General features: G+C 37.3%; 1 protein-coding gene across 3 annotated transcripts in view; it reads right to left on the bottom strand.

The window, feature by feature from the left end:
• Window positions 1-1,238: 1,238 nt before the first annotated feature.
• bmp2k (BMP2 inducible kinase) overlaps window positions 1,239-27,127 on the bottom strand; it is a 103,576-nt gene continuing 77,687 nt past the window's right edge. For 2 of the 3 annotated variants that reach the window (XM_072591744.1, XM_072591776.1), the window contains 6 exons: window positions 26,512-26,669; window positions 21,517-21,621; window positions 15,951-16,210; window positions 13,195-13,361; window positions 8,970-9,083; window positions 1,239-3,365 (listed from right to left, as the gene is read on the bottom strand). In XM_072591744.1, coding sequence (XP_072447845.1) covers window positions 1,933-3,365; window positions 8,970-9,083; window positions 13,195-13,361; window positions 15,951-16,210; window positions 21,517-21,621; window positions 26,512-26,669 — 2,237 coding nt within the window. In that variant the 3' untranslated portion in view covers window positions 1,239-1,932. The remainder of the gene's footprint in view (window positions 3,366-8,969; window positions 9,084-13,194; window positions 13,362-15,950; window positions 16,211-21,516; window positions 21,622-26,511; window positions 26,670-27,127) is intronic. The other variant, XM_072591749.1, reaches the window with a different exon arrangement.

Genomic DNA, 27,127 nt, shown 5'->3' with positions numbered 1-27,127 from the left:
GAGGACTTAGATCAAAGGGCCTGTTTCTATGGTGTACAGCTCTATGACTCTGTGTAATATGCCGCCTTAATGTATTTAAAGGGAGGCTTGACAAATGAGGGAAATGGAAATAAGTGGTTACAATAGTAAGTTAGAAAAGACGGGATGAAGCTGGATTAAATTATGACCATCAGCATGGTCTGTTTGTGCTGTATACCCTTTTATATGTAATCCTCTATATTGCAGGCAGCTGATTCACTACTGTCCATTTTGTGCCCCAAATTAAATTTCACTTAACTGTTGACTGGGCTCCAAGTAGTGAGGTTTTAATGGCTCATGTCTCCCATGGGGGTATAGTTATCAAAGTGATTCTCCTTTTGACTGATAATTTAATGTACAATAAATGAGGATTCCATTCCAGTAACTTGTACAGAATGAATATTCCGCCCTCATTTAAATAACCAACATTGGTATTACTATTATGTAGCCACTATGACTCTGCTTGGATCCTGCATATCTGTTTTAAAAAAGTTCTTTTTTTTCCAACGTGTTGCTCATTGAGCTGAAGACATAGTCATATGTTGGAAACGTGCCCATTATCTTTTCTATTTCTTTGGGAAAATATTGTAGATTTCTCTGTCAACTGATTTCTTCTGATTAACAAGTATTCTTCCACACTGGGGAAGACATCAATCCTTTTATTTTATTCCTAATACAGACATAGAATGAGCAGTATAGTGGTGCAAAAAAAAGGATTGTGAAGTTTTGCACAATATGAACTATAGATATCATGTCTAATGAGTGAACAATCTGCTATTACCAATTTTGCAGCCTATAAGTTGAATCTCACCATGATTATTCGCTATTTTATCATAATACTCAATTTTCACAAATTTAAAACAGGAACATAGTTAAATTAACTGGAGTTTGAGATAGCTTGAGCTAAGTAAAAGTTCTCTGCTTTCCTTAATAAAAATGAAGTAGTCAATCCATTATAACCATAACTTCAAGTGGAATTTATTGCTTCATTGGAAAGCAGTTATGAATATAAACAAAGGGAATACGGGAAACCAAATCACTAATCATATTGTTAAAATGAAAACTGAAGTTTGCAAAGAAAACAGTAAATATCAGAGCTCTCAGTGTGTTAAGCAATGGAAAGAAAACCATAAAGCAGACTGTGATCAATACAAAATGATAAATTTAACAAATTATAATTAAACTAATAATATGAAAAAGGAGACTTACTCACTTTCAAGTCAAGTCTGAAAAGTGCACTTTTTAAACTTTTATCGCAGCAATAAAAATAGACTATATGCTGGATGTTTGATTTCCATTCACACAGAAGCAGCATAGCTGAACACAAGCTTTAAAACACAAAAATACAGGGGCATTTCAAATCCAGCTTTAAGCATATAAGCCTTGACTTTTTAAAACTGTGGCTGGATATTCTGATCACTTGACTAGCAGCAAAACACATTCTGATATTATGCTAGTCCGAGGATTAGGAGCATATTCCACATTGGAATTCATTCTGAAACCCTTCACCTCAAAAACCAAACTACGTAATTTACATAATCAAATTCCACAGTCTGAAGGCATCAAATCCCTTTCTAATATCAATCTCAAAGGTTAACGGGTAGTTGCAGTTCTGTTTTGTAACAATCATGATCATTTTCACTAAAATTTAAGGTTAATTAAAAAAAACAGATTTGTTGCAGTAAGTTATAAATTTTGTAAAATACAGAATTAAGAATGAAACAAATCTTACACAATCTAATTCCAGATAATGGAAATAAAAATTTAAAGAGAGAGTGTCAGCTGGGATATCCCCATCTACAATGGCTCAGAGGTATTGCGTAGCATTGGGGAAAAGGTAATAAGGCCTTATGGTGGAAAATGAGTTTTGAACAATGTACATATGGAACCTGTTGTACTGGAAGACTACTTATTTTACTGTTTGGAAGGAAATGGTGCTGCACCAAATGGATCAAAGTCACTGTGTTGCTGTGGAACAGTACATAATACTAGTTCAGTAAAGGGCACTGCACCAAAATCATCTGTTGTTAGCCCTTCTCCAGTAAGAAATGCCCCATGTACAGAACCTGGTCTAGATCTGTTCGCAACTGGAAGGTGTTCTCCTCGACAATCACCTAGCCCTTGATACTGAGTGTTTCTTAGAAGTTCTTGTGGATGGAATGGTTTGGCACCAAAGGGATCGAGCAAGCTTTCATCAGCAGGCAATGACTGACATTTCTCCTTTCCATCAGTAAGCGCCACACCAATATTCTCTTTAGAGTCAGAGATATTAAGGAGTTCATTACTACTTTGTGAATCACGCCTCCCTACTTTTTTGTGCCTACGCACCCGCTCTGGAGTTCTATAGGTAGGTTTGGAAGGTTTTCTCGTCGTCGTTGGTGTGCCATGATGTCGCTTGCCAGTTCCACCAGACGATTCTTGTTTGGTACGCCGTTGCCGAGATGAAAGTTTCTGTAAACTGCGTTGCTTCATCTTGTGCAGTTGACTGGCTGTGATCTCTTCAAAAGGAACATGCCCAAACACATCCTCATTGCTTTCCTTTGTGTACTGTATAGCCTGAATTGGCTGGAATGGAGTGGAACCAAACATGTCTACATCATTAGGTGAAATAGGTGGTGTTTGTGTGAGTGTACCCTGACTATATTGAACAGTTTGAGGTAATTTCTTAGTAAAAGGTGCATTACTGAATACATCAAACTCTTCCTGCTCTTTATGACTGACTGATTTGAAGCACATCTTCTGAAAATTCTCTTTGCTTTCCAATCTTTCACTGGGTTGTGCAGGCTGATGCAAACCAACAAATGGCACAGCACCAAATATATCAACTTCACCCTGTAATGGTTTGCTCCCTTTAACTTGAGGTGAATCTGGAGGGGTGATGAGGGCTGTTGCTGATTCTGCACTTGCAATACTTTCAGCATCAGCATTGTATTCTAAACCAGGTTCTGCTATAGTATACATCTCTTTCTGTTCATAGTCTGAATCAGAGCTATGTTTTTCTTCCTCATCCACTTCATCTTCATCAGAGTCCATTAGCAGAGGCCTCTGCCCAAAGGTTTCTGCTTCTACATCAATGAATTCACCTTGTTCACTGTGGAACCCCTCCTCCTCTTGTTCCTCTTCTTCACTGCTCTTAGGGGTAGGTGGGTCAGACTCAAAATCACTGTCGGAGTCTTGACCTTTCTTATTATGGTCCTGCTGCATGATTAAATTTGAGTCATTTTTTCTCTCTTCCTTGCTCTGACAATTAAGTGGCAGGACACCATGTCCTAGTTTGTCAATTTTAAATCCATGCTCTGAAACAGTACTTGAAATTGGTGCATTTTCTTCACTTCTTCCATTTGAACCTAAAAAAAAGTTAAAAACATCATTATGAAAATATTACAAAATCACACCATTACAAAAATTAAAGAATAAACTGAAAGCATCAAGAGCACTAGTTTTCACTCAAACCTAAATTAAAATCCAGCTCAGAGGGAAAAAAAATATTTTAACTATAAATTGTCAGGATCTTGTCCAAAGTGAGTTTGGGTAGTTTAGTTCAATTACTAGTTGACAAAATAGGCCCTAATTTAGGAAACTTGTGCAGAGAGACCTCAAGGACAGCTGATGTTCTAAGAATATAACAGGAGAATACTGCTGAGGCAGTGTAGAAAGTCTTTTTTCTCCCTCTCGTGCTGAACCCTGCAAATGCTTGACACTTGCTGCTCCAAATGTAAATAGTTTAATTCCTCTGTATTAAATACAACAACTTAAGTAGCACATACACAGAAGAAAAGCATGTCATTACAAGCATCTGAAAGCATCTAACAAGTCTACATTTGAGGTACAAAATCTAGAAAAAAAAGGCAAAAATCTTAAATATTTTTCAAGCTAGTATTGAAGCACAAACCAGTTTAGCAAGTAGATTTTACTATATTTCGTGAGGGATTAGATTAGGAAAGTCAAATAAAATGGAATCTGACTTACTGGGATATCTGCATAATTTTAAAACTCACAATGAAAAAATATCTTTCGACAAAGTAGTGTCAATTAAACACATCGAACAGGTCAAGCAAAACTACAACGGTGATAAAAGTCAAGATATGTGGATGGTGAAAATCTGAAACAAAATCAGCTCTATTTTTAATTCATTTATGGCTGAGGGCATCTCTGACCAACATTTATTGTCCATTCCAGGAGGTCAGTTAAAAAGGTCAACCACATTGCTGTGGGTCTGGAGTCAATGTAGGCCAGACCAGAGAGCGATTGCAGTTTCCTTCCTTCAGGACTTCAGTGAACCATTTGGTTTCTCCCGACAAAATTGACAATGATTTTGTGGTCATCATTAGAGCTATATTTCAAATCCATCATCTGCTATGGTGGGATTTGAACCCAGGTTCCCAGTACAGTATTTGGGTCTCTGAAATAATAGTCCAGTAATAATATTACCTCCCCTAATATGAAATTGTTTTTAGTTGGGCAGAGTGAAAAGAAGCAATTAACTTTCAGCTTAAATGACTTCACATCAAAGGTTATGAACCTAACAGCTAAATTTTGTTTCTTTCTTCATATATATTGTCTAGTCAGTTGCATAACATCCAACATTTTTGTACAACTGTAACTAAATTGTTCAGGCAGTGTTTCAAATGAAATACGAAGTTCATTGAAAAAAAACCCATAAGACCATAAGAGAGGAGCACAATTAGCCCATTCAGCTGATCAAGTGTAGTCTGCCATTCAATCACAGCCAACGTTTCTCAACCTCACTTTCATGCCTTCTCCCATATCCCCTGATTCTCTTACTAATCAAGAGCCTATCAAAAAAAACTTGGGTAGAATTATTTTAAGTTTTTTTGTAATAAACTTCTGACATCCTTTACAAGATATACAAATTCTGCCTTCCAAGTTATTCATCAGAATAAAAAAAAGTAATTCAGAATAAAATGTATTGTAAAAACAATAAACAATCTTAATATTTACTGCTTTGAATGAGGCTGTTTTTTTTAAGCAATGAGCTGCCATATGATTGCATAAACAATTATATACATTTAGAAATACTAAAGAGAGTAATTTTGCCCTCTCACAAGTGAAACGTCTATTGTCTGGTACATCCTGCACTTTGGATTGGCCCATTTGAACTTTGTAACCATTAAATCTCCAATATAACTGCAGTTGTCAAGATTCAAATGGGCTTCTGTGCACCATTTGTTCCAGGTGACTGACTGCTCCAAATCTGCTCCAAAATTAGCATCTAGCCCCCACCAGTCTTGCTATCCATCAAGGTAGAAGTTAATGACAACAATCTTCAAATACATAGACACTCAGAGAATGAGAATAGAAAGAATGAAGCTGTAATTATATAATACCTTTCATGACCATAGACAGTCTCAAAGTGCTTGGTCAGCCAATTGAAATACTTTGGAAGTGTAGTCACTGCTTTAAAATAGGAAACTATACACAAGCAAGCTCCATCAATAGTATTGAGATGTTGGCGAATGGTTAACTTTTAGCCAACAAAGACTCTGTAATGACCTTTAAGCCCACAACTTTACAAATCGTGAGATAGTGCTACTGACAAATATGTCAGATATTTGATAATATTAATCTTCATGTAAATTTTGAGTGAGCTTAGATTAGATTAGATTAGATTACTTACAGTGTGGAAACAGGCCCTTCGGCCCAACAAGTCCACACCGCCCCGCCGAAGCGCAACCCACCCATACCCCTACCTTTACCCCTTACCTAACACTACGGGCAATTTAGCATGGCCAATTCACCTGACCTGCACATCTTTGGACTGTGGGAGGAAACCGGAGCACCCGGAGGAAACCCACGCAGACACGGGGAGAACGTGCATACTCCACACAGTTAGTCGCCTGAGGCGGGAATTGAACCCGGATCTCTGGCACTGTGAGGCAGCAGTGCTAACCACTGTGCCACCGTGCCGCCCACGCTGGCAGGAAATTTTACAGGACAAGGTATGTCAGCGGACTCCTGTACACCTAACACATTTAGACTCGAGAGGCTGGAATCACTATTCAATGGATAATAGTGCCCAAGCTATGGTGAGGCTGATGGTTACACTGTCTTATGTAAAATTGCAATGCCCACCTGCTACCTTAGACTCAAATAAAAGAGTACCCTAATCTTAAATAAGTTAGTGGATTCAAGCCCAATTCAAAGGCTAGATTTTATGCAAGCTGTTGCAATGGGGACCACAGTGGTCAGGCCCATATAATCGTAGGAGTGGCCCAGCATCAGTTTCCTGATTAAACCTCCTCCAATTAAATTAGAACAGAAGGGTCTGACAGAGAATTCCTGGTAGTCAGCACCAGGATGTCAATTTTCCTCCTTAATGAGCCAAGTGACATCTGTTAACCTTGAGCCCACTGCAATTTAGGGGTGGCTCAGAAATTAAATAGAGATTGGAAGGTCCTGTAACAGCGAGTGTCCTGACCTCTGGACCAGAAGTTACAGGTTCATGTCTCACCTGCCCAAAGGTTGGTCCATAACATTTTTTTAAAATCAACTTGTTTGAGCATGTTAATGATATCGTTACTTTAAAACAAAAAAAAACCACTCGAAATGCGACATTCTATTTCCAACAAGTTCCTTATCATCAGAAACAGTAAATAAGCGTACCCCACCTCCTACACAATCGCAGAGTAACCTTTTGGTAATAACCACATCCAATAAGCTCTCAATAAAATTATTTCAAAAATATAGGAGCTAAAGCATTACCTTTCAAACATGCATTAAACTATCATCTTGCACTAAATATGACCTGAAAAATTATTAATCCATTTGATAACAGTTTGAAAATGTAAATCTGTGTAAGTCGCTATAAATATGCTTTTTTAATACATTTTGCAAATGCACAAAGATTATTACAAATTTCAATCATGTACACGTTTCTAAACACAATGCATAATCTCCAATAGTGGAACACAAGAGCATCTTTAATCAAATCTTTAAAAATAAAAAGAACTTTTTTTTGATGTTCTTTCCCCAGACAACAGATTAAAATTGATGAATGTCTTGTAACTTGTAATTACATGCCTTCTGATTTATCAGTAGAAATGTTTTGGCGAGTAACTTGAAGCTGCATTTAAATTGGAAACATATTGTCAATCCAAAGCTGTTTGCCACATGATTCTTATGAGGGTTACCATTCAAAGTGAGTTCCCTTCAGTCTGTTTCAATGTGCTTTTATTCTACTGAAAATGGAGACACACCAGCTGCTTAAAATGTGTAATTTCAAAAAAGAAATAAAAAAGGAACAGAAAACCTCCTCTTACACTCATGTTCTCCAAGAACAAGATTAGGAAGCAATTAACAGTAATACAAAAGTGTATTAAAATGTGAAGCTCATTTTATCCAAAGATCTTGTCAATATTCAACAAGATGTTGATTGAAAGCAATGAACTGAAATGGATTGATCAAAATATGAAATGTGACCTTACATCCGATGACACACTCTCTCAACGTGAGAAGTAGAAACAATATTTGTACAAGATGAAGTAAACAAGCACATCCTTCTCGGGTGAAGAACAATATTGCTGCATGTCTTAGAACTTAGTTCTGGTCCGTGCTCAAATTTTCACCTTGCTCAAATTATTGAAATATCTATAGTCAGGTTGAGGAGATATGGCTTGTGGAGTCAATGTGAAACCTGCAGGTTTATTCTACACCATAGCACACTTCCTATTTAGATATCTTAAAATCATTGATATTTTATCGATGAGCATTAGAAGTATTTTCCCAACAATATCCATAGTACATACTCACCCAGAAACAAGGTGCAGTTTTAGGAACCATACCAGAATACTTGCAAGCACTTCTGCCATTTCTGAAAACTTCCAAATGAACATTTCTCAAAACAGTTCTAGGAAATTAGCATGAATTCTGAAATTCTCAATCATGATCCTCTACAAAGGAAATTAAATTTTTATCCTGTGTTTCATATGGGATGGCAGGGTCCAAGGCTAAAATTGCTCCAGAGATCTGTGCTGTACTAACACTGACTTACTCAGATTTATTTACAAATTCTAAAATCATCTGGACTTTAACCAACAGTGGGAAATTGCCATATCACGCCACACCAATAGTGATGCAGAACCATACAGGAGAAATGAACTTGAACAGGAAGGAGTGGTGGTGCTTGGATCCTCAGACAATAAGGTCTATTTGTATAAGTGCCACACTACCAAAGCACTGCTGATGATTCCTGCTTTCTAAATTTCTATATAAATAGAAAGCAGGCATCATCAGCAGTGCTTTGTCCAGAGGCTCACTGAAGATGTTACCTAGTAGGGTGACAAAACATTTGAAAATGAACTTTCCAACTCAGCGAGCAAACCTACATCCAGAACCTCAACCTGAGCTACAAATCTCAAAACTCACTATAACTGAAACTTCCTGAGAGTGAACTGAAAAGGTGTCACTAATCGATGTCTTCAGAAAATCAACCAAGTAACAATCATACATGCCTGTGGAACAACACAATTGAAAATCTCTTAAGTAACCTGGCCAGCTTTGTCTTTTTAAAAAACGTTATCCACTGTTTGAGTGAGTTTTTTGTGTGAATGGGACAGGGACCAAAGGTTATTGGATTTAAAATCACAGGTACTAGATGACTTTGTTTCATTTTGCTCTGCTAAGTCACTGTATTGATTACAAATGATTAAGTCTGTTTGATTGACAAACCAGGTGTCCAGAATTGATTAGCCATAAAACCTGGGGTTAGTTACTTAAAAAGTCTGATTAGGAACCAGTGGAGTCGATTTTGAGGGCGTTTGAAAGTTTTAATTGTAATGTGGTGCAAATAGAGTTAGGAGATTCCTTTGATTCAGCTGTCTGTCTCTGTATCGTGAGTAATTAAAACCTATTGTTCCAAGTAGAAACTTTATTAAAGTTCAAAGTAGCCATGATCATAAACTTTGTATAATCTTTAAAAGAATCAAACTAACCTGCTTCAGAAACAAATGGAATACAGCCAAACAAATCTTCTTTAACTGGGGTGTGGGGAACCGGATGTGGCTCAACTTCTGTCTCGATAGATGTTCTCCTCCGCTCTGGTTTACCTCAAGGGAAAAAAAATGGCATTTTCTGTCTGAAAACTATACCTCAGTTCATACAGAGAATAGCTATTTAAATAAGCAAAGTATTGCAATAGGAAAATCAGCATATTTCCTAATACTGCACAAGATTTTTCATTATTTTTTAAATTTTGTATTACATGATGTATGGCATTAATTAGTTGGCACCGAATCCATTATTTGAGTTAGCATTTATCTAAAAGTTAAATAGATCTACATTTGTACTATGTCAATAGCTGCTTGATGAATTTACTACTTGGGTGAATTGTAAAGGTTTTAGGACCAGAAATAGTAAATCTTCAATAGACTGTCAGCAATCTGAGAAAAATACAGATGTTGCTATCTAAAATTATTTTACAACTTCCGTTGCCCTTTTTAAATCAGAAGGATTGTAATACATAAAGCAATTTAGAAACACTTAGAATGCAAATTGCAACAATAGTCCAGCTTAATCATGAAACCATACATATGAGTAGCACTAGTGGGTAGCTCCTATTTCCACGAGCATGGAGTTCAAGACAGGAGCGGGCCAAGCAACAATTGTAATTGGACTGAAACAGAAGGGAACAAACTGGAACAGCCACCTCATGACCTCTTTGGTGACTTGGTTGAGCACCTCAACACAGGCTTCCAGTGAAGTTGCAGCTATGAACAGACCATGAATCCCAGGCATCCAGCTGCAGAGCCAGGGGTACAAAATTTTAAATGATTACATCACCTCCTTTCAGGAGATTTCTAGTTGACAATTACTGCTGTCCTCTGTCACCAGTCAGAAAACCCTAAGCTTTAGGGTAGCTTGGTCAATGGCACCCAGGATGATTCAACTTTACAGAGGAGTAGGTGAGAGTGCAGAAGAGGAAAGCTATGAGAGAAAGTTATAGTGACAGAGATTTAATAGGGGAGTAAATAGATATTTTTACATCTGGTACAAGGGATAAGGATGCAATGTGGTTGAAAGACTTGTGTGGAAGGGATTGGGTGGGGGTTGGGTGCGTGCAAAAAAGAACAACCAGTGGCCTTGGTCCATACAGGTACCAAAGATAAGTATAGAAAAAAATGGGATAAGCTGCTGCTACTGGGAGATTTTAGGAAGCTGGGAAAGAGAATAAGCAAAAGGTAGTACTCTTCAGATGTTATTAAATTTGAAAAAAAAGAATAGGACAGATGAATGTGCAGCTAGGAATATGGGTTCTGAGGAAAGGGTGTGAAGGGGTCAGGTACCAAGCTAAGTCAGGTGGGCTCACAGAAATTTAAACTCATTTGGCAAGAGGGTTGAGTGCTTTTTTATTGTAAATCAGCACAGAAAATGACCTTTTGCCCCAATGTGTCCATGCCAATTATCAAGCATCTTTTTAATCTCATGCCATTTTTCATCACTTGGCCTATAGCTTTATGTCATAATGGTGTTTCAGTGCTCATTTATGCACTACTTAAACCTTGAGGTTTCCTGCCTCTAACACCCTTTTAGGCAGTGAATTCCAGACACTTGCCACCTTCAAATTCCCTCTAAAACGCCTGCTCCGTACGTTAGAACTATCTATCCCTATCAAAACTTGATACATCTCAATCAGGTCCCAGCTCAGCCTTTTCCACTCGAAGGAAAACATCCCTAGTCTCTCTTCCTAGCTGAATCACTCCAACTCAAGTAATGCCCCGGTGAATCTCCTCTGCATGCTTTCAGTGCCATCACATCCTTCCTACAGTGTGGCAACCAGAAATGCACTCAGTACTCCAGCTGTACCTAACTCAAGTTACATACACACCAGCACAAGTTCCTTGCTCTTTTACTTAATGTCTTGACTAATAAAGGTGAGTATCTCACATGTAATCTACCTTATGTACTCATCTTGCTGCCTTTAAAGATTTATAGAAATGTACAGCAAGCTCCCAGTGACCAAATGCACCTTCTAGGGTCCTACTTATAAACATTTAATCCCTTGCATGGAAACCAGAATGCAGGATTCAAAGGGGAAACACGTTACACAGAAATTGGGTGAGGCAGATAGTATTACAAGAAATCGTAAGATATAAAACACAAGTAGTCAACAACTATTGGGAGCGATATAAAGAAGCAAACTGCAGAGGTATGAAAGAATGCACTCGTCTTTGTCAAGACAGTTTCTACCAAGATCATAGTGAAAGATGAGATAGTTGAGATATTACATGGACTAAAAAAGGAAAAGGAAGTATCAGAAAGGCTGTGTCCTTAAAGCTGATAAGCTATCACATCTAAACAGGATGTACCCGAAAATGTTGAAGGAAGTACAGATGGAAAGTACATAGTACAAGCCATAATGTTCCATCTACGCTTAAAATATAAAATTTGGAAGGCTTTCCAGCATATTTGAAATCCATGACATTAAATGAACTGTACGGATATTTGTTGGCTAAGTGATAGGAAATAATTAAGAAGAAGATTGATCAAACTGGAGAATGTTTTAGTGGGAAAGCATAGCAAAAGTTTACACCATGGTTTCTCTTGATATATTCTAATGGCCTAAAGTTTGGTGTACTTAGTACAATTTCAAAATTTAAAGATGAAATAAAATTTGGAGATGTTGTAAATTGTAAACAGAGAAGAATAATGTCACACTGCAGATTAGAGGCAGAGAGAGAATGGGTGACAACCACGAGTCATAAGAGAAAGGAGTTACATCTTAATGTAAGTGGGACAAATTTCCTCAGGGAGCCGGATGGGTGGATGGGGCGAGGTGGTGAAGGTTGCTGTTTAGAGTTGTTTCAAGGACAATGGTAATGTGAAGAGTGGTTATTTTGTTAACATTAACTCAATCAATCAATCAATTAGGGGTGTTAACGGAGATTATTTAATGCCAGTTAATTTAAAATGTGGTTTAATTTCAAGTATCATCGTTGTGGGAAAACTTTCAAATTTCCCTATCACTGATAAAGAAAGTGATTTTACTGGAGGTTAAGATGATGCCATCTTCAGTAATGTTAGAAATGGGAATTTGTTGAAATTAAAATTGCAAAGGGAAACCTAGTACTTTGCAAAACTCAATGATTGCCTGTAATCGTTTTATGCAAGTTACAGTTTCAGTTAGAGTTGGATCCAAAGAGTCAAATTGGCTCAGATTGGGAAAAAAAAGTTAACAGCAGCTGGAGATGAATTAAAAGAGCCAGAATTTAATCTACATTCAAACCAAAAGCAAGAGATATCAAAACAGACAACAACATTGAAAGCTCATGACAGAAAGAAAAGGAAAGCAGCACTTTCTAACTGAACTCTTTCGTAAATCATACTGATACCATATAGCCAAGAGGAAGAATTTATTTGAATATAAATTTAACATTTAAAATTAAGAACGTTGTTGCTCCTCCAAGAAAAACACTGAACAAAACCTCTGCTGAGTGAGAAAGAGAGAGAGATAAGAGTGACAGTTAGCAAGACAAAGTGAAAAGGCCGTTTACTCTTTTGGACAGCAATGTGAGCGAGTAGGTGCACTTTGGTTGAAAAGACTTAATCCTTGGAAATTTAAGGACTCTGGTAGATTCATCCTTCATTTTGGCATAGTTTGTGGGAGCAATCACTGGCATGAGCAGTTTTGCTGGAATTTGGTTCACAATTTCTCTGAAGGCTGGCAAGAAAAGAACTTTAATGTCTGATGAAATTACAACTCAGCAATGACAGAAAAGCAGAGGATGCAGAGATTAATTAAATTAGGTTGCACAATTTGGTCAATGTTCAGCAAAATTAGGACACTGAGTCTTCACAAATCCATCTCAATTTTTCACTGTACTGCTGCCAATACAGCTGAAGTTTTCCTTTTAAATATTTATAGTATTATTATTGACTGGAGTGTGAGAGTCAATGTCAAATTAATTGATTGGAATGCATCCCCTTCAGTGTCGTTGATGTATCTTTTGCAATTAAATATACTAGTGCATGTTAGCAAGGTATGGTGTGCCAAGACTATGAAGTTAATTCTGCCAATGGATTACTTATGAGTCACCTCAAGCACATTTAAAAAAGATACAAACATTTTCTGTTTTATGGTTAAGCTAAATTTTGTCCACACAATGTTTTTATCATGGGTGAAAGGAAAGCAAATAAAAGTAACCATGCATGGATCATTACCACTCATATATGATCTGAGCTGGTCAAATTCCCTATCAAGTAGCTCTTCCTCAGTTAAATTTGAGAAGTTGTCCTCGCCAAATGGATTCCATCCAGACATGTCAGGAGGGTTACTGATATTCTGTGGAGGACAGTTGAGAATACCATCCATTTCTAAAGAAGTTGGCCTGTGAAGTGGAAAGAAATACTCTTCATCCTAAGCAAAACACCAATGTACACATTTGTATATATAAATATAACAAATTAACAAAACAGCTGACAAGAACATAAATTAGCTTTTTTTTTGCAAATATAAACTCCATTTAAAAATGTTAAGTTTGGGATCTTAAAAGGGACTAGATAATACAGATCATGAAAAGCTACTTTACCTTGTTCAATTAGTAGAAACCAAAAAGTGGTAAATTTGAACAAACCTGGAGAAACATTATTTCTTCGTGTCCAATCAATGGAAAGGTTCATTAGGAAGTAATGTTTTAGGATATAACTTGAAGTAGTTTCAGACATGAAGAAAAGCAAATGTGCATGTTTGAAAGTAACCAGTGATTTGGCAACCACAGTTCCCATCAGCATCTCAACTCATTGTCTGGGTCTGTTAGAGATTAATTATTGGCAATTGTTGTGATTAGTCAACAACCACATGATGATAATATAAGACTACCTGGGTGGCAAAAAGGTAAACTGGATGGAAATTGGCATTTTCTCATCTAGAAATACTTACATTACTAACACTAGAAAAGAACCCTGCCACATTCTAAATAAAAGATCACCCTTAAATAATTATATACAAAACATTATAGTACTTTTACTCTCCTTTTTTCCTTGACATTTATACTTATTAGTAATGAAATGTGGATTGTTGCACAATTGCTACAAAACAAACAGGAGGCTGGGTTTCATGCTGCCCCATTGGCAAATTGGAGGCAGGGACGGAGTGGGAAATACAGGTGTTCATTCTCTTATTTACTAACTACCTGCCCTCAGCATGTCTGAAATGCTACAGGAGATGCAGAAGCACCAGCCTGCCTCAGTCCTACTGAAACTTATTTGCTTCGTTATTTAATCTATGACAGGCCTACATCACATGGGAAGGCTACATAGCTTTAGCTGACTTTGGCTCAAATCAAGCTCCACACGGGTTGGTTTCAGATATTTGACACCTAAAATCCATTCCCTTTTGACTCTCCTCGGCCTTTCAAACCAGGCACCATATTATGCCTTCCTGGGGCCTGCCAGACTATCAAGTGATACTTGACATCAGAGTCTGGGCTCCTGTCTGTCAGGACTAGCTGACTTAGTCGTGACCATCTTTCCTGCATGGAGTTTCTGGGACTAGCCATCTGCTAGCCATCTAATTGGTCAGCAGCTCTCTCAGACAACATATCCTCTAACAAAATGGCAAAAGTCTGGCCTTGAAATAATTCATGTTGGAAGCCGTGTAAAACTGATAGGAGATAGCTCTCAGGATTGTAGGGGAAGGTCAGAGGTAGACATTTGTATAAAAAAATCAGCTCATGGTTTTCTGAAGGCTATTTCATTCATGGCACAAGAATTGGAGTCAACACTTCCTGCACGTGCCTATTTAAAGTCTTGGTGCCAAGTGTCAGCATTAAAAGGACTATGATAGAAGCAAAATACTGCTAATCGTAAATGGAAACAGAAGCTACCAGAAATTGGTGAGAGAAAATTGGTGAGTATTTTGAGTCAAATAAGATTCTTCTTCAGTTCTAACAATTCACTCCTTTAATTAATATAAACATAAATTCCATATTTTTAGACCCAGGAAAACTTAAGGGTAACTTTCTATATTCAGTTTGTCTATTATTTAAGTAATGTACCGTGTGTAAAACAGACCTGGTAATTCAATAAACTGTGAAGATAGAGTTAGGACTTTTCAGTTAAGAAAGATTCTGAACTTCAAATATGGAGAATTGCTTATTATACTTTTCAGGTACATCTGTTAAAACAATTCAAAATTATCTTTGACTAAAATATTTAAGCAAAGTTAACTATTTAACATGGAATATGAAATGATTATTCTGAAATTAAGAGTCCCATTATCCACAAATGAAACTATTCAGGCTGTGTGGAAACACTGCACAAAGCTAGAACATATTGGATCCAGCCTAAGGAGACAGGCCTCGAATAAAATCACATTGAGATTGTGATCCTATCATAGATTGAAATCTGGGATGAGCAGCTGGCAGCAAATTATGTTTTGCTAGACACAATGGTATTTATTTCTCCAAACACTGAGAATGCAACCAGGAATTTCCATTATAAATATATTTATTCTTAAATACCCACATGCAAGCATTAAACTTTGGAATTCCCACGGGAAATATTTACATTGCAGTTTTAAGGGAAGTGTGGACACTACCCAACCTTTAACAAATCCAAACTCCTGTTGCTTACCACAGAGGGGACAAGAGTAGCAACACGTGCTGGCAGCTGCAGCGTGGGACCAGTTTGCATGCAAACCGTTCCAGACACCTTTCCAGGTGGTAGTAGGAACTACTGTTTCTGAACTATAGATCGGGTAGAACAAAGTGTTACAGGGGTAACACAACTTGTACCTTTGCAATAAAGTAAACCACAAACAATTCTATACAATATAAGAAACAACATTTCAGATGTGTCTTGCCCAATGTACAATTGGTGCATACAGACTCTTATTTTCATAGAAATATTAGACTGTTATAATCCAAAACTAATGCACTGATGACACTCAACTCTCATTTTATTTCTAGAATACTCACCTAACTGATTTATTGGAAGATTCAACTGTCATTGTTCCAACAGGCTGCATAGAGTTATTGCCAGTGACCACAAAAGCCAAACCATACGAGACATCACTCTGGATCCTATAATGGCCAGCAGGTTGATGGGATATTGGTGAGGTTGGAGAAACAAATGCCATTGAAGTAGTTTGGTATTCATGTTGTGAGCACTGAAATTGTGAATGCTGTGGCACAGCAACTGGAGATTGTACAAAAGCCTGTTCATGTTGTTCTACCTGCTGGATATAAAGAGAAGAAAACAAAAAAAGTTGGCATTTGCTGAATGTAATTATAGTCAAAAAGTATAAGTAGTCTCTATTTTACCTTATTTATTTTATAAAGTCAATTACAGTTCAATGATACCATAAGCTCCACTGAAAGGTTGGGGAAAACAGGTGGAATAGAAATTACAAATGTCAGAAAGGTGACTGAAGTCTTGGTTAGAGAAACAGGTTTTGAAAACAAGATATTAGGAAAATGATTCCATATTTTTAAGAGTGTGAAGGCTGATGACTTCGTCATAGTGGAGCATGTTAGAGGTAACAAAAAAAAGTGCGAACACACAGACTGGAGGCCTGTGACCAGTGAAGTGCCACAAGGATCAGTGCTGAGTCCACTACTTTTCATCATTTATATAAATAATTGGATGCGAGCTTAAGAGGTATAGTTAGTAAGTTTGCAGATGACACCAAAATTGGAGGTGCAATGGGCAGCTAAGAAGGCTACCTCTGAGTACAAAAGGATCTTGAGCAGATGGCCCAATGGGCTGAGGAGTGGCAGGTGGAGTTTAATTTAGATAAGTGCAAGGTCTTGCATTTTGGGAAAGCAAATCTTCACTGGACTTAAGACACCTCAAAGTTTGGGAGAAGATTTGTAACTCGGGTGCTCGTTGTTGTGGTTCTGTTCGCCGAGCTGGGAATTTGTATTGCAGACGTTTCATCCCCTATCTAGGTGACATCCTCAGTGCTTGGGAGCCTCCTGTGAAGCGCTTCTGTGATCTTTCCTCTGGTATTTATAGTGATTTGTACCTGCCGCTTCCAGTTGTCAGTTCCAGCTGACAATGGTAAGATCCTCAGGAGTGCTGCTGAACAAAAATATCTTGGAGTACAGGTTCATAGCTCCTTGAAAGTAGAGTTACAGGTAGATAGGATTGTAAAGGCAGCGGTTAGTATACTTTCCTTTATTGGTCAGAGTATTGAGTACAGGAGTTGGGAGGCTATGTTGCTGCTACGTTAGGCCACTTTTGGAATATTGCATGCAATTCTGGTCTGCTTCCTATCAGAAGAATTTTGTGAAACTTGCAAGGGTTCAGAAAAGATTTAAGGGTGTTGCCAGGGTTGCAAGATTTGAGCTAAAGGGAGAGGTTGAATAGGCTAGGGCAGTTTTCCCTGGAGTGTCAAAGGCTGAGGGGTGACCTTATAGAGGTTTATAAAATCATGAGGGGCATGGATAGGGTAAATAGACAAGGTCTTTTTCCTGGGGTGGGGGAAACCAGAACTACAGGGTATAGGTTTAAGGTGAGAGGGGAAAGATATAAAAAAGACCGAAAGGAGCAACTTTCGTGCAGCGTGTGGTACATGTGTGAACGAGTTGGACCGAAGGGTCTGTTTCTGTGTTGTACATCTCTACGACTCTATGACAAGAGTAGTGAAAGGTGCAAAGACAGCAATGGTTTAGACTGGTAGTTTTATAGTGATTAAGTTTTCTTTAATATTGTTCATGGGATGCAAGTGTGCAGTTAAGAGTTAAACGTCTTGCTATGGATTTGGAGTCATGAGTAGGCCAGACCAGGTAAAGCCAGTTAATGTACTTCCCTAAAGAAAACTAGTGAACTAGTTGGATTTTTTTTTGAAAACGTTTCATCGTTGTCATTGGGCTGGCATTTTATTCCAGATTTTTATTGAATTCAAAATTTCACCATTTGCCAATGTGGGATTTGATCTTATGTCATAATCCAAAACATTACCGTGTAACATTACCATTAGTCCAGTGTCAATATCACTCTGCGACCAATTCCCCTTGAAGGAAAAGTCACTATACCCACTCAGCTCAGGCTCCTTGCAGTACACGTTTTCATTCAGCTTAGTTTTCAATTGCTTTCCAAACTAGAACAATCTATATTGTCAATGTTTGTCAATGATAACCTAATGAATTTGAATTTACTTTCATAAATCAATTGTCAGCACAATTGCTTGCATTGATTCTATGTTTCTCTCAAGGGCACCCTATTGATACCTTCTAGTCTGTAATCCATAAGAAATCATTGAACCAACAAGAATTTCCATTCTTTGTTTTTCTGGAAAAACCCTCAAAAACATTACATCTTGTTGGGTGATATAACAGTATTTTAAAGTGATATACTAAGTTGAATAATATCATCAAGTAACCTCAATGTAAAATTACTCTTTATAGAGGCATTTTTTAAAATGTCAGTTTTTGTACAAAAATATCAGCATTTTTAATGTACATATGTTACAAGTTATTATATTTTAACTTCTACCTTAATCCTATACAAGTACTTTGCAGTTTATTGCAGTAGCTGTAAAAGTAAAAATTGAAAAGACCTAATGGTTTTTGTATTCCCACAGACTGCAAGGCGGAAAACAACGTAATTGGCTTTTTCTTTGTTTAGGGACATCAACATTGTTAGGACTTTGAAATCCCCTGATGTGGTGTCAGATTCAAACTAATCATGAGAAAGAGAAAGTCCCCACCTCAGATCACTAGATCTCAGTCAAACCACATTTTTTAAAAAAATGATGAGTAATAGTAACAGCTAGACTATATTTGAGAATTTGAAAAAATATTTGAAAAACCAAAACAGAATATGTCAGAGAAAGGGCAGATTGGTTATTTTGCCAATGTCAAACTAGACTGGAGATTGGAGTTGAAGATAAATGGAATTGGAGATAACATATTGGAAATTAGAGATTATAAACACACAAAATAGCAGTTGTCCATTCAGCCGTTCCAGCCTGCTCTATGCCTGCAAAGAGATCATCTATGGGTGCAAAGAGATCATCTACTTCAATACCATTTCACTGCTCAACCCTTTTCTTTTCAAATGTAAAAATTAATCTATCTCAGTCTTGTTAAAATGAAAGACAGATGAAAAGAATAATCACAGATTAAATTTAATGCAGAACAGTGTAAAATTTTGGATAAAGGAAGGCAAAATTAAGGTTTCAAATAGCTTAAGACAAAGGTGAGAAGAGACACAGAAAACTTAAAAAATAATGATTAAATGTTAACAACCAATGCAGTGCACAATTCAATAAAGCCAACAGAATGAAAAGTAGAAAATTCTGGAAACACTCAGTTGAGGCAGAACTTGTGGACAGAGAAACAAAGTTAATGTTCAGGTTGATGAACTCTCCCAAAGGGTTTCAACCTCAAACATCAATTCTTTTTCCATCCACGTATGCTATCTGACCAGTGTGTTTCCAGCATGAATTGGTTTCAATTTATCATCTGCAGCATTTTGCTTTATTCTGAAGTTGATGTATAAAACTAAAATAACATGACAGAATTCAGAAGGGAGTGATCAAATTTTGCTGTGTTCAAGTCAAACTACAATACCGGAATATTATATCCAATTAGAATCAGAGATAATTTACCAAAACCCATTAGATTCAAGGAAGGTTCCTTTAGACTGGAAATTAGCCAACGTAAACTCCTCAAAAAGGGAGGGAAGCCAAAAGCAAAGGAAAAAAAGAAGTGTTTAACAAATTTAGAAGAGCTCTTTGAAAAAATAACTTCTATTGTGGATAAAGGGGAACTAGCAGATATCATAATTTTGCATTTGGATTTGAGGAAGGTATTTGATAAGGTGCCACATCAAAAGGTTATTGCGAAAAATAAAACAAAAATGGTGTTAAAGTGTAAAATATTGGCTTAGATAGAGGATTGACTGGCTAACAAGATGCAGAAAGTGGGAATAATTGGGTCTTCTTTAGGATGCAAGATGTTACAGGTGGTATGGCACAAGGGCTGGGTGCTGGGGTCTCAACTCAACAATTTATATAAATGATTTGAATGAAAGGACTGAAGGAATGGTTGCTAAATTTGCAAATAACAAAGATGTGAAGTAAAGTAGATTGAAAGGGGAAATAAGCAGCCTAAAAAAAGGAATATGGCAAGGTTAAGTGAGTTGGCAAAAATCTGGCAAATGGAGTATAATATGGGAAAGTTAGGGAGACTATATCCAATGATATTATCGTTAGACTATTAATCCAGAAGTCCGGTAATATCCTGGGGACCTGGGTTCGTATCCTGCCATGGAAGATGGTGGTATTTGAATTGAATAAAAATGGAATTAACAGTCTAACGATGACCACAAAACCATTGTCAACACAGACATGTGGGGAAACAAATGGAGTGTTCAGAATATTTGGAATTCTCTGCCTCAAATGGCACTGGATACAGAATCTTTAAATCTTTTTAAGGCAGAGGTGCACATCTATGTAGATTCTTGATTACTGGAGGGACAGAAGATTATGAAGAATATATAGAAATGTAGAATTAACTTGAAATCAGATCAGCCATTATCTTATTTACCAGCTGTGCAGGCACAAAGGGTTAAATTTCACAGGATTGATTTCCTGAAGGAGGGCTTATGCCCAAAATGTCGATTCTCCTGCTCCTTGGATGCTGCCTGACCAGCAACACATTCTTCAGCAAAAGGGTTAAATAGCCTACTCTTTATATAAATTTATGCACGAAGAACAAAAGTTCAATTGATTGAGTGAACAAACAGATTGAGCCTCACATCAAATTAAAAAGGGAAAATAGTAGAGATTTGAATATATGAGGATGAGCGTATAAAAAGGTAATTTAGGAGAAAATTTAAATTTGGAAGATGGCAGTAAAGGCACATAATCAAACCAATAAAAGTCAAATTTAGGACAAATGAGACAGTTGTAAATATATGGAGTGGATTTCCAAATGGTCTTGGAGGGGAAAAAGAAAACCTGATGCCAAATTCCAAGGTATTTAGTATACTTTGAGGTACATATAACTTTACAATACAGAAGCTGGCCACTTGACCCAACATGTCTGTACAGGCTCCCCAAAAGAGCTATCCAGCTTGTCCCATTCTCCAGTCCTATTTCTGTACCCCTCTAACTTCACCATTTCCAAATATATATCCAGCTCACTTTCAAAACCATCAGTCCCCAGGCAGGGCATCCATATCATAACAAATCTGAGCAAAGACGTTTCTCATAATCTTACACTTAAAGCTCCTTTGAATTTTGAAATTGTGACCCCTAGTTATTTCAATTAATGAGATATTTTAGATTAAGTAGCTTTTCTGATCATTAATGATCTTACAACCTTTAACAGTCTCATTGTTTTTGGTTCATGGATTTGAAAGACACAGTCACAAGGGCTCTGACAATATTTCTAAAGTATGCTCTGTTAGCTTTAAAATGCAGATAAAAGTATCACAATTACTCAGCTTAAATTGAATAATCCAATTGGATGAGTATCTGTCTCTCACTTTGCCACATACATCCCTCCCCTATATATAAATAAAGTCTCTTACCACAGCTGAATAGGGAAGCATTTGCTGCTGTTGATAATACATTGGTTGCATCATTAATTGTTGCTGTTGTAATTGCTGTGCTGATGGCTGCAAAGCCTGTGGATACTGACAAAGGAATGAAAATAACTTAGATATAGAGCAAGAAGTCTCATTACTACTTTTATTTGCATCATAAATATAACAACAACATGCTTAGGCTTAAGTAAATTTTAAAATTTATATAAGGCATAAAAAGTAGTAATACTGAATAAAAACAATTACATTTTTGACATTTTAATTCACTTGACCGGCATTTCTTGAGATGTCTTTGCTGAAGCAAAACTTAAAAATACAATGTGCAATGTTTTCCACCAGCGGAGAAAATAAACTTGGTCTTGGGTAGCATGCATATTATTAAATCTTGATAGCAGTATCAAACCACCCATGCTTGGAGACTTTGAAGTACACTAGCAATGTTCTGCTTGAAGTTTGATATTTATTTATTCACAGGCTAGCGAAAGTTAATACTCTCCCATTATCATGAGTTAATAGACTTCTCTAAAGGTAAACTTTAAAAACAAAACCCTCAAAGTATTATGAAGTAAACTGAACCTTAAAGTCACGAGGGGCATGGAGTAGGTCAACAGCCAAGAATTGTTTCCAGGGTAGGGGAGTCCAAAACTAGAGATCATAGGTTTAAAATGAGAGAAGCAAGATTTAGAAGAGTTCAGAGAGGCAACTTCTTCATGCAGAGGGTGATGCATGTATGGAATACACTGCCAGAAGAAATGGTGGAGAGGCTGGCACAGTTACAACATTTAAAAGGCACCTGGATAGGTATATGAAAAGGAAGGGTTTGGAGGGAAGTAGATCAAATGCTGACAAATGGAACAAGATTAACTAGTTGGTGGGGCCAAATGGACTGAAGGGTCTGTTTATGTGCTTTAAAACTCTATGTTGCTCAACACTTCTAAACTGTACTTACTACAGATTCATAAAATTAATTGCAAGATGTATTACAATGCATTAAGAGAATAAACATACGTAGCATAAGTTCCATTTCTTTGCCTGCAGTTTTAATAAGGTTTCATTATGAAGATCCAGGATTTTGGTGTGAACTTGTCAAAAATAAAATCTTTGAGGGACAAATAAACTATCCAAAAAAAAAGATTAACACAAAAACATATGTTTAGTAGAAACTGAATCCTCCCACCATCGACAGCTACTTTCACTTTTTAAAAATGACTGTAGAGTGACTAAGGCTGAGAACTGAAATTTCAGGGCTTTTTGACATTTATGAAGGATAGACCAAAGGAATACAAGGCAGGGTAGTGCTGTTAATAAACAATGAAATCATAATATTGGTCAAGGGAGGATCTAGATTGGAAGATTAAGATGTATGTCTGTGTAGAATTTGCACATTTCCCTGTGTCTGCATGAGTTTCCTCCAGGTGCTTTGGTTTTGCCCCACAGTCAAAGGTTGTGGAGGTTAGCCATGGGGGATGTTGGTTTATGGGGTCTGGGGGGGTGGGTTTGGATGGGATGCTCTTCAGAAAGTCAGTATGAACCAAATGGCCTGCTTCCACACCATAGGGATTCTATAAAATAAGGTTGGATGGGACTAAGAAACATCGAGGGGCAGGAAACATTTCTGGGAAGTGTTTCTGAGCCAACATGACACCAATTGTGGATGTAGGTTTGCTTGCTGAGCTGGAAGGTTCATTTTCAGATGTTTTGTCACCATACCATGTAATATCTTCAGTGAGCCTCTGAACAAAGCATTGCTGATGATCCCTGCTTTCTATGTACAGTAGCGCCTCGATTTATGAACTTAATCTGTTCCGGGACCCGGTTCGCGAACCAAAAAGTTCGCGAATTGAATCAATTTTTCCCATTGTTCGGATATTTCCGGTGTCTTTTCTCTTTTTTGTCTCTTGGAGGTTGGTGATGCCACAAGAAAACAATCCAGAGAAACTTGTTTTTTTTCTTTGTTGCAGAATTTTCCGAAAATGGGACATCACATTGTCATTTAAAATGTTCACTGCTTTTGTGTTCAAAGCGTACATAGCAAAGCAGAACAATGAAACTACATGGTCGCATATGGGCTTTTTGCGTTCGTATCTTGAATTTCGTATGTACGTTGAAGCAAAACTTTACGTACAATCCTGTTCGTAAACCGATTTGTTCGTGAATGGGGTCGTTCGTATGTCGAGGCGCTACTGTATATTTTTGGGTGTCTTTGGGTTGGTGATTTTATTTCCTATGGTGATGCCATTTCCTGTTCTTTTTCTCAGGGGGTGGTAAATCGGGTCCAAGTCAATGTGTTTGTTGATAGAGTTCCGGTTGCAACTCTCACTAATATCCTTACATACAGATGAGGAAGGACACCACTTCGACTGGGACAACACATCCACCCTAGGACAAGTCTAACAGAGACACTCACGAGAATTCCTAGAAGCATGGCATTCCAACCAGAACTCTATCAACTAACACATTGACTTGGACCCAATTTACAACTCCCTAAGAAAAAGAACAGGAAATGACATCACCAACCCAAAGAAACCCAAACCAAAAATAGAAAGTAGGAATCATCAACAATGCTTCATCCGGAGCCTCACTGAAGGGGTTATCAAGTATGGTGATGAAACGTCTGAAAATGAATCTTATAGCTCAGTGATCAAACCTACATCCATAACCTCAACCTGAACTACAAATCTTCTCAAAATTCGATGACACCAATTGTTAAAGTTCACTTGAGAATGTAACTTTTTAAAAGGTTTTGCGATTTACTCATGAAAAAACTGAAACCAACATGGTCATTTCAAAAGATGGGAGACTTAACAAACAATGCAGGTCTTTTTCAATACACAATTCCAGTTACATCACACTTAAAATTTTGCTATAAATTCTGTGTCTCATGATCTTATACTCTACAACCACCTGATGGAGCAGTGCTCCAAAAGCTAGTGCTTCCAAATAAACCTGTTGGACTATGACCTGGTGTTGTGAGATTTTTAACTTTGAAAAGGGTATGTCAGCAGACAGGCAATGACTGGCCTTTAAAAAAATCAGTGCATAGTTTACTAATGCAAATATGAGCACATTTGCACCATATCAAGGCACAAAACCCAACATGAAAAATGATTAAACCATTGGTAACAAGAAAAGTTAAATGTTGTATTAGATCAAAGGAAGAAACTCATGACATTGCCAATAAAAGTAAGAAGCCTGATGGTCAGGAGCATTCTAGAATGTAGCATCAGAAGATTAAGGTAGTAAAAAAGGGAAAATAGGTTAGAAATGTAAACTTGCAAGAAACAAAAAGTTATTTAAAAAAAAAGCAAAAGATTAGCCAAGACAAATGTGGGTCCACTACAGGCAGAGAATGGGAGAATTAATTATGTAGAGTACAAATATGGAAATAAATAATAATAATAATAAAAAAAAATGAAGTAGTGGCAGAGAAACTAAACTAATACTTTGTGTCTGTCTTCACAAAATAAACCCTCTCAAAATTATGACAGTACCAAGAGATGATTGAGATCAAGAAACTGAAAGAAATTGGTATTAGTAGTTCTGAAAAAAAATGTATGCAACTCTACCTGGATGTAATGATGAGCATCTCAGTGTTGGAAGGAGTGGGTGCATTGTTACCTTGTAAAAAAAAGTATAATTTCGGTATGGTTCTAGTAGATTGGAAAGTATCAAATGTAATCCTAATATTTAAGAAAGGAGGGAGAAAGGATATAGGGAACTACAGAACTCAAGGCCTGATATCAATCACAGGGAAAATGCTAATGACAATTACAAATTAACAGAGTGACCAGAGTAAACATGGATTTATGACATGAAAAGCATGTTTAAATTTGAGGATGTAATGAACAGAATAGATGTCGGAGAACGAGTGGATGAGGTCCCTTTGAATTTTCAGAAGGCTTTTGATAAAATAAGGAGGTTAGTGAACAAAACTGGTGAACATCAGATTGCAGGTACTGCCATAGATTAGGGATTGATTAAAATAGACAAAACTGTAGAACTAAAAGGGGTAGCACAGTGACTCAGTGATTAGCACTGCTGCCTCACAGCACCAGGGTCCCAGATTCGATTCTGGCCTCTGGCGACTGCCTGTGTGGAGTTTGCACATTCTCCCAGTGTCTGTGTGGATGTCCTCTGGGTACTCCGGTTTCCTCCCACTGTTCAAAGATGTGCAGGCCAGGTGAATGGCCATGCTAAATTGCCCGTTGTGTTAGGTGCATTAGTCAGAGGGAAATGGGACCGAGTGGGCTACTATTCAGAGGGTCAGTGTGGACTCGTTCGGCCGAAGGGCCTGTTTCCACACTGTTGGAAATCTAATCTAATCTAAAAAACATTCACATGTTTGGATTGGAAGGGTTCAGGGTCAGTGCTTGTGCTCCAATGATTCAAAATGTATTTCCATGATTTTTATGGATTTTGCCTATATGTGCACATATGTTTCTATGCATGTGTGAGGAGATGGGAGGGGAGATAGCTAAAAAGAAAGAAGGGAAAAAAGAAGAGACAGGAGAGTGGGGAAGAAATGTTAGGGGTCTAAAATGAGAGACAATGTCTCAGGATAAGCAGTTTGCCATGTAAGGCCAAGATGAAATGATATTTCTTCAGAGGATGGAGAGCCTTGCAAATTCATTGGCCAAAAAAGTTATGCAAACTCAATCTTACAGTATGATAATGATGGAGATACCGAAGAATTAAATTAAGGAATATGGGATTGTTCAATGGTGGTGAATGGCATAGAAAATCAGCCATGATCGAGTTGAATACTGGAGCAGTCTCAAGGAGCTAAGTGGCCTGCTCGAGTTGTTATTTATTTGTTCCTACGATGACTAGATTTGTTATTGAATCCATGTCCCACTGTTCTGCAGTTTGCCATTCTAATATGCTGTAACCTGAAAATTACTTGTGAAATGGATTGGCAAATCATTAAGCAAGCTTTTAATAATTTTCTTTAAAATGAAGTGAGTGAGTGCTTGACACTACCTTTTGGGTCTGACAGTTAACTATCTGTTGCTGCTGCAACTGTTGGAGTTGATGTTGCTTCAAGTCTCCCTGTTGTATCTGCTGCAGGACTCTATGCTGCTGTTGATTGGTCCCCTGAGCCATATGAAAGAAATGTCCATTTTCAGCTCGTGCAGTGGCTGTGAGAAATTATACAAATTAATAGTAAGATAACAAAAAAAAGCGGTAATTTAAGTCAAAAATCCAAAATAGATCATATAAAGCATACTATGAATTGCTCCTACAAGTCATTGATATGCAACATAATAAATTTTCATTCACAAAATATTTATTGAGAAACAGACCAATGATTTTCCAGACATTTACTATACCGTATACTTTTCACTGAATTCTGGAAAACAGCCAATGTGACGCCATTGTTTAAAAAAGGAGGAAGACAAAAGAAGCTTAACTTCTGTAGTGGGGAAAATGCTTGCATCTATTATCAAGAAATAGCAAGGCATCTAGTTGGAAATTGTCCCATTGGGCATAAAGCATAGGTTCATGAAGGGCAGGGTCATGCTTAACTAATCTACTGGAAATCCATGAAGATATTACAAGCACGGTGGACTTCAGGGTCCCAATAGATGTGGTGTGT

Source organism: Chiloscyllium punctatum, chromosome 1, assembly GCF_047496795.1.
Source record: "Chiloscyllium punctatum isolate Juve2018m chromosome 1, sChiPun1.3, whole genome shotgun sequence".
NCBI lineage: Eukaryota > Metazoa > Chordata > Chondrichthyes > Orectolobiformes > Hemiscylliidae > Chiloscyllium > Chiloscyllium punctatum.
The sequence above is the reverse complement of the archived record's forward strand: the minus strand, read 5'-3'. Positions and strand labels throughout refer to the sequence as shown.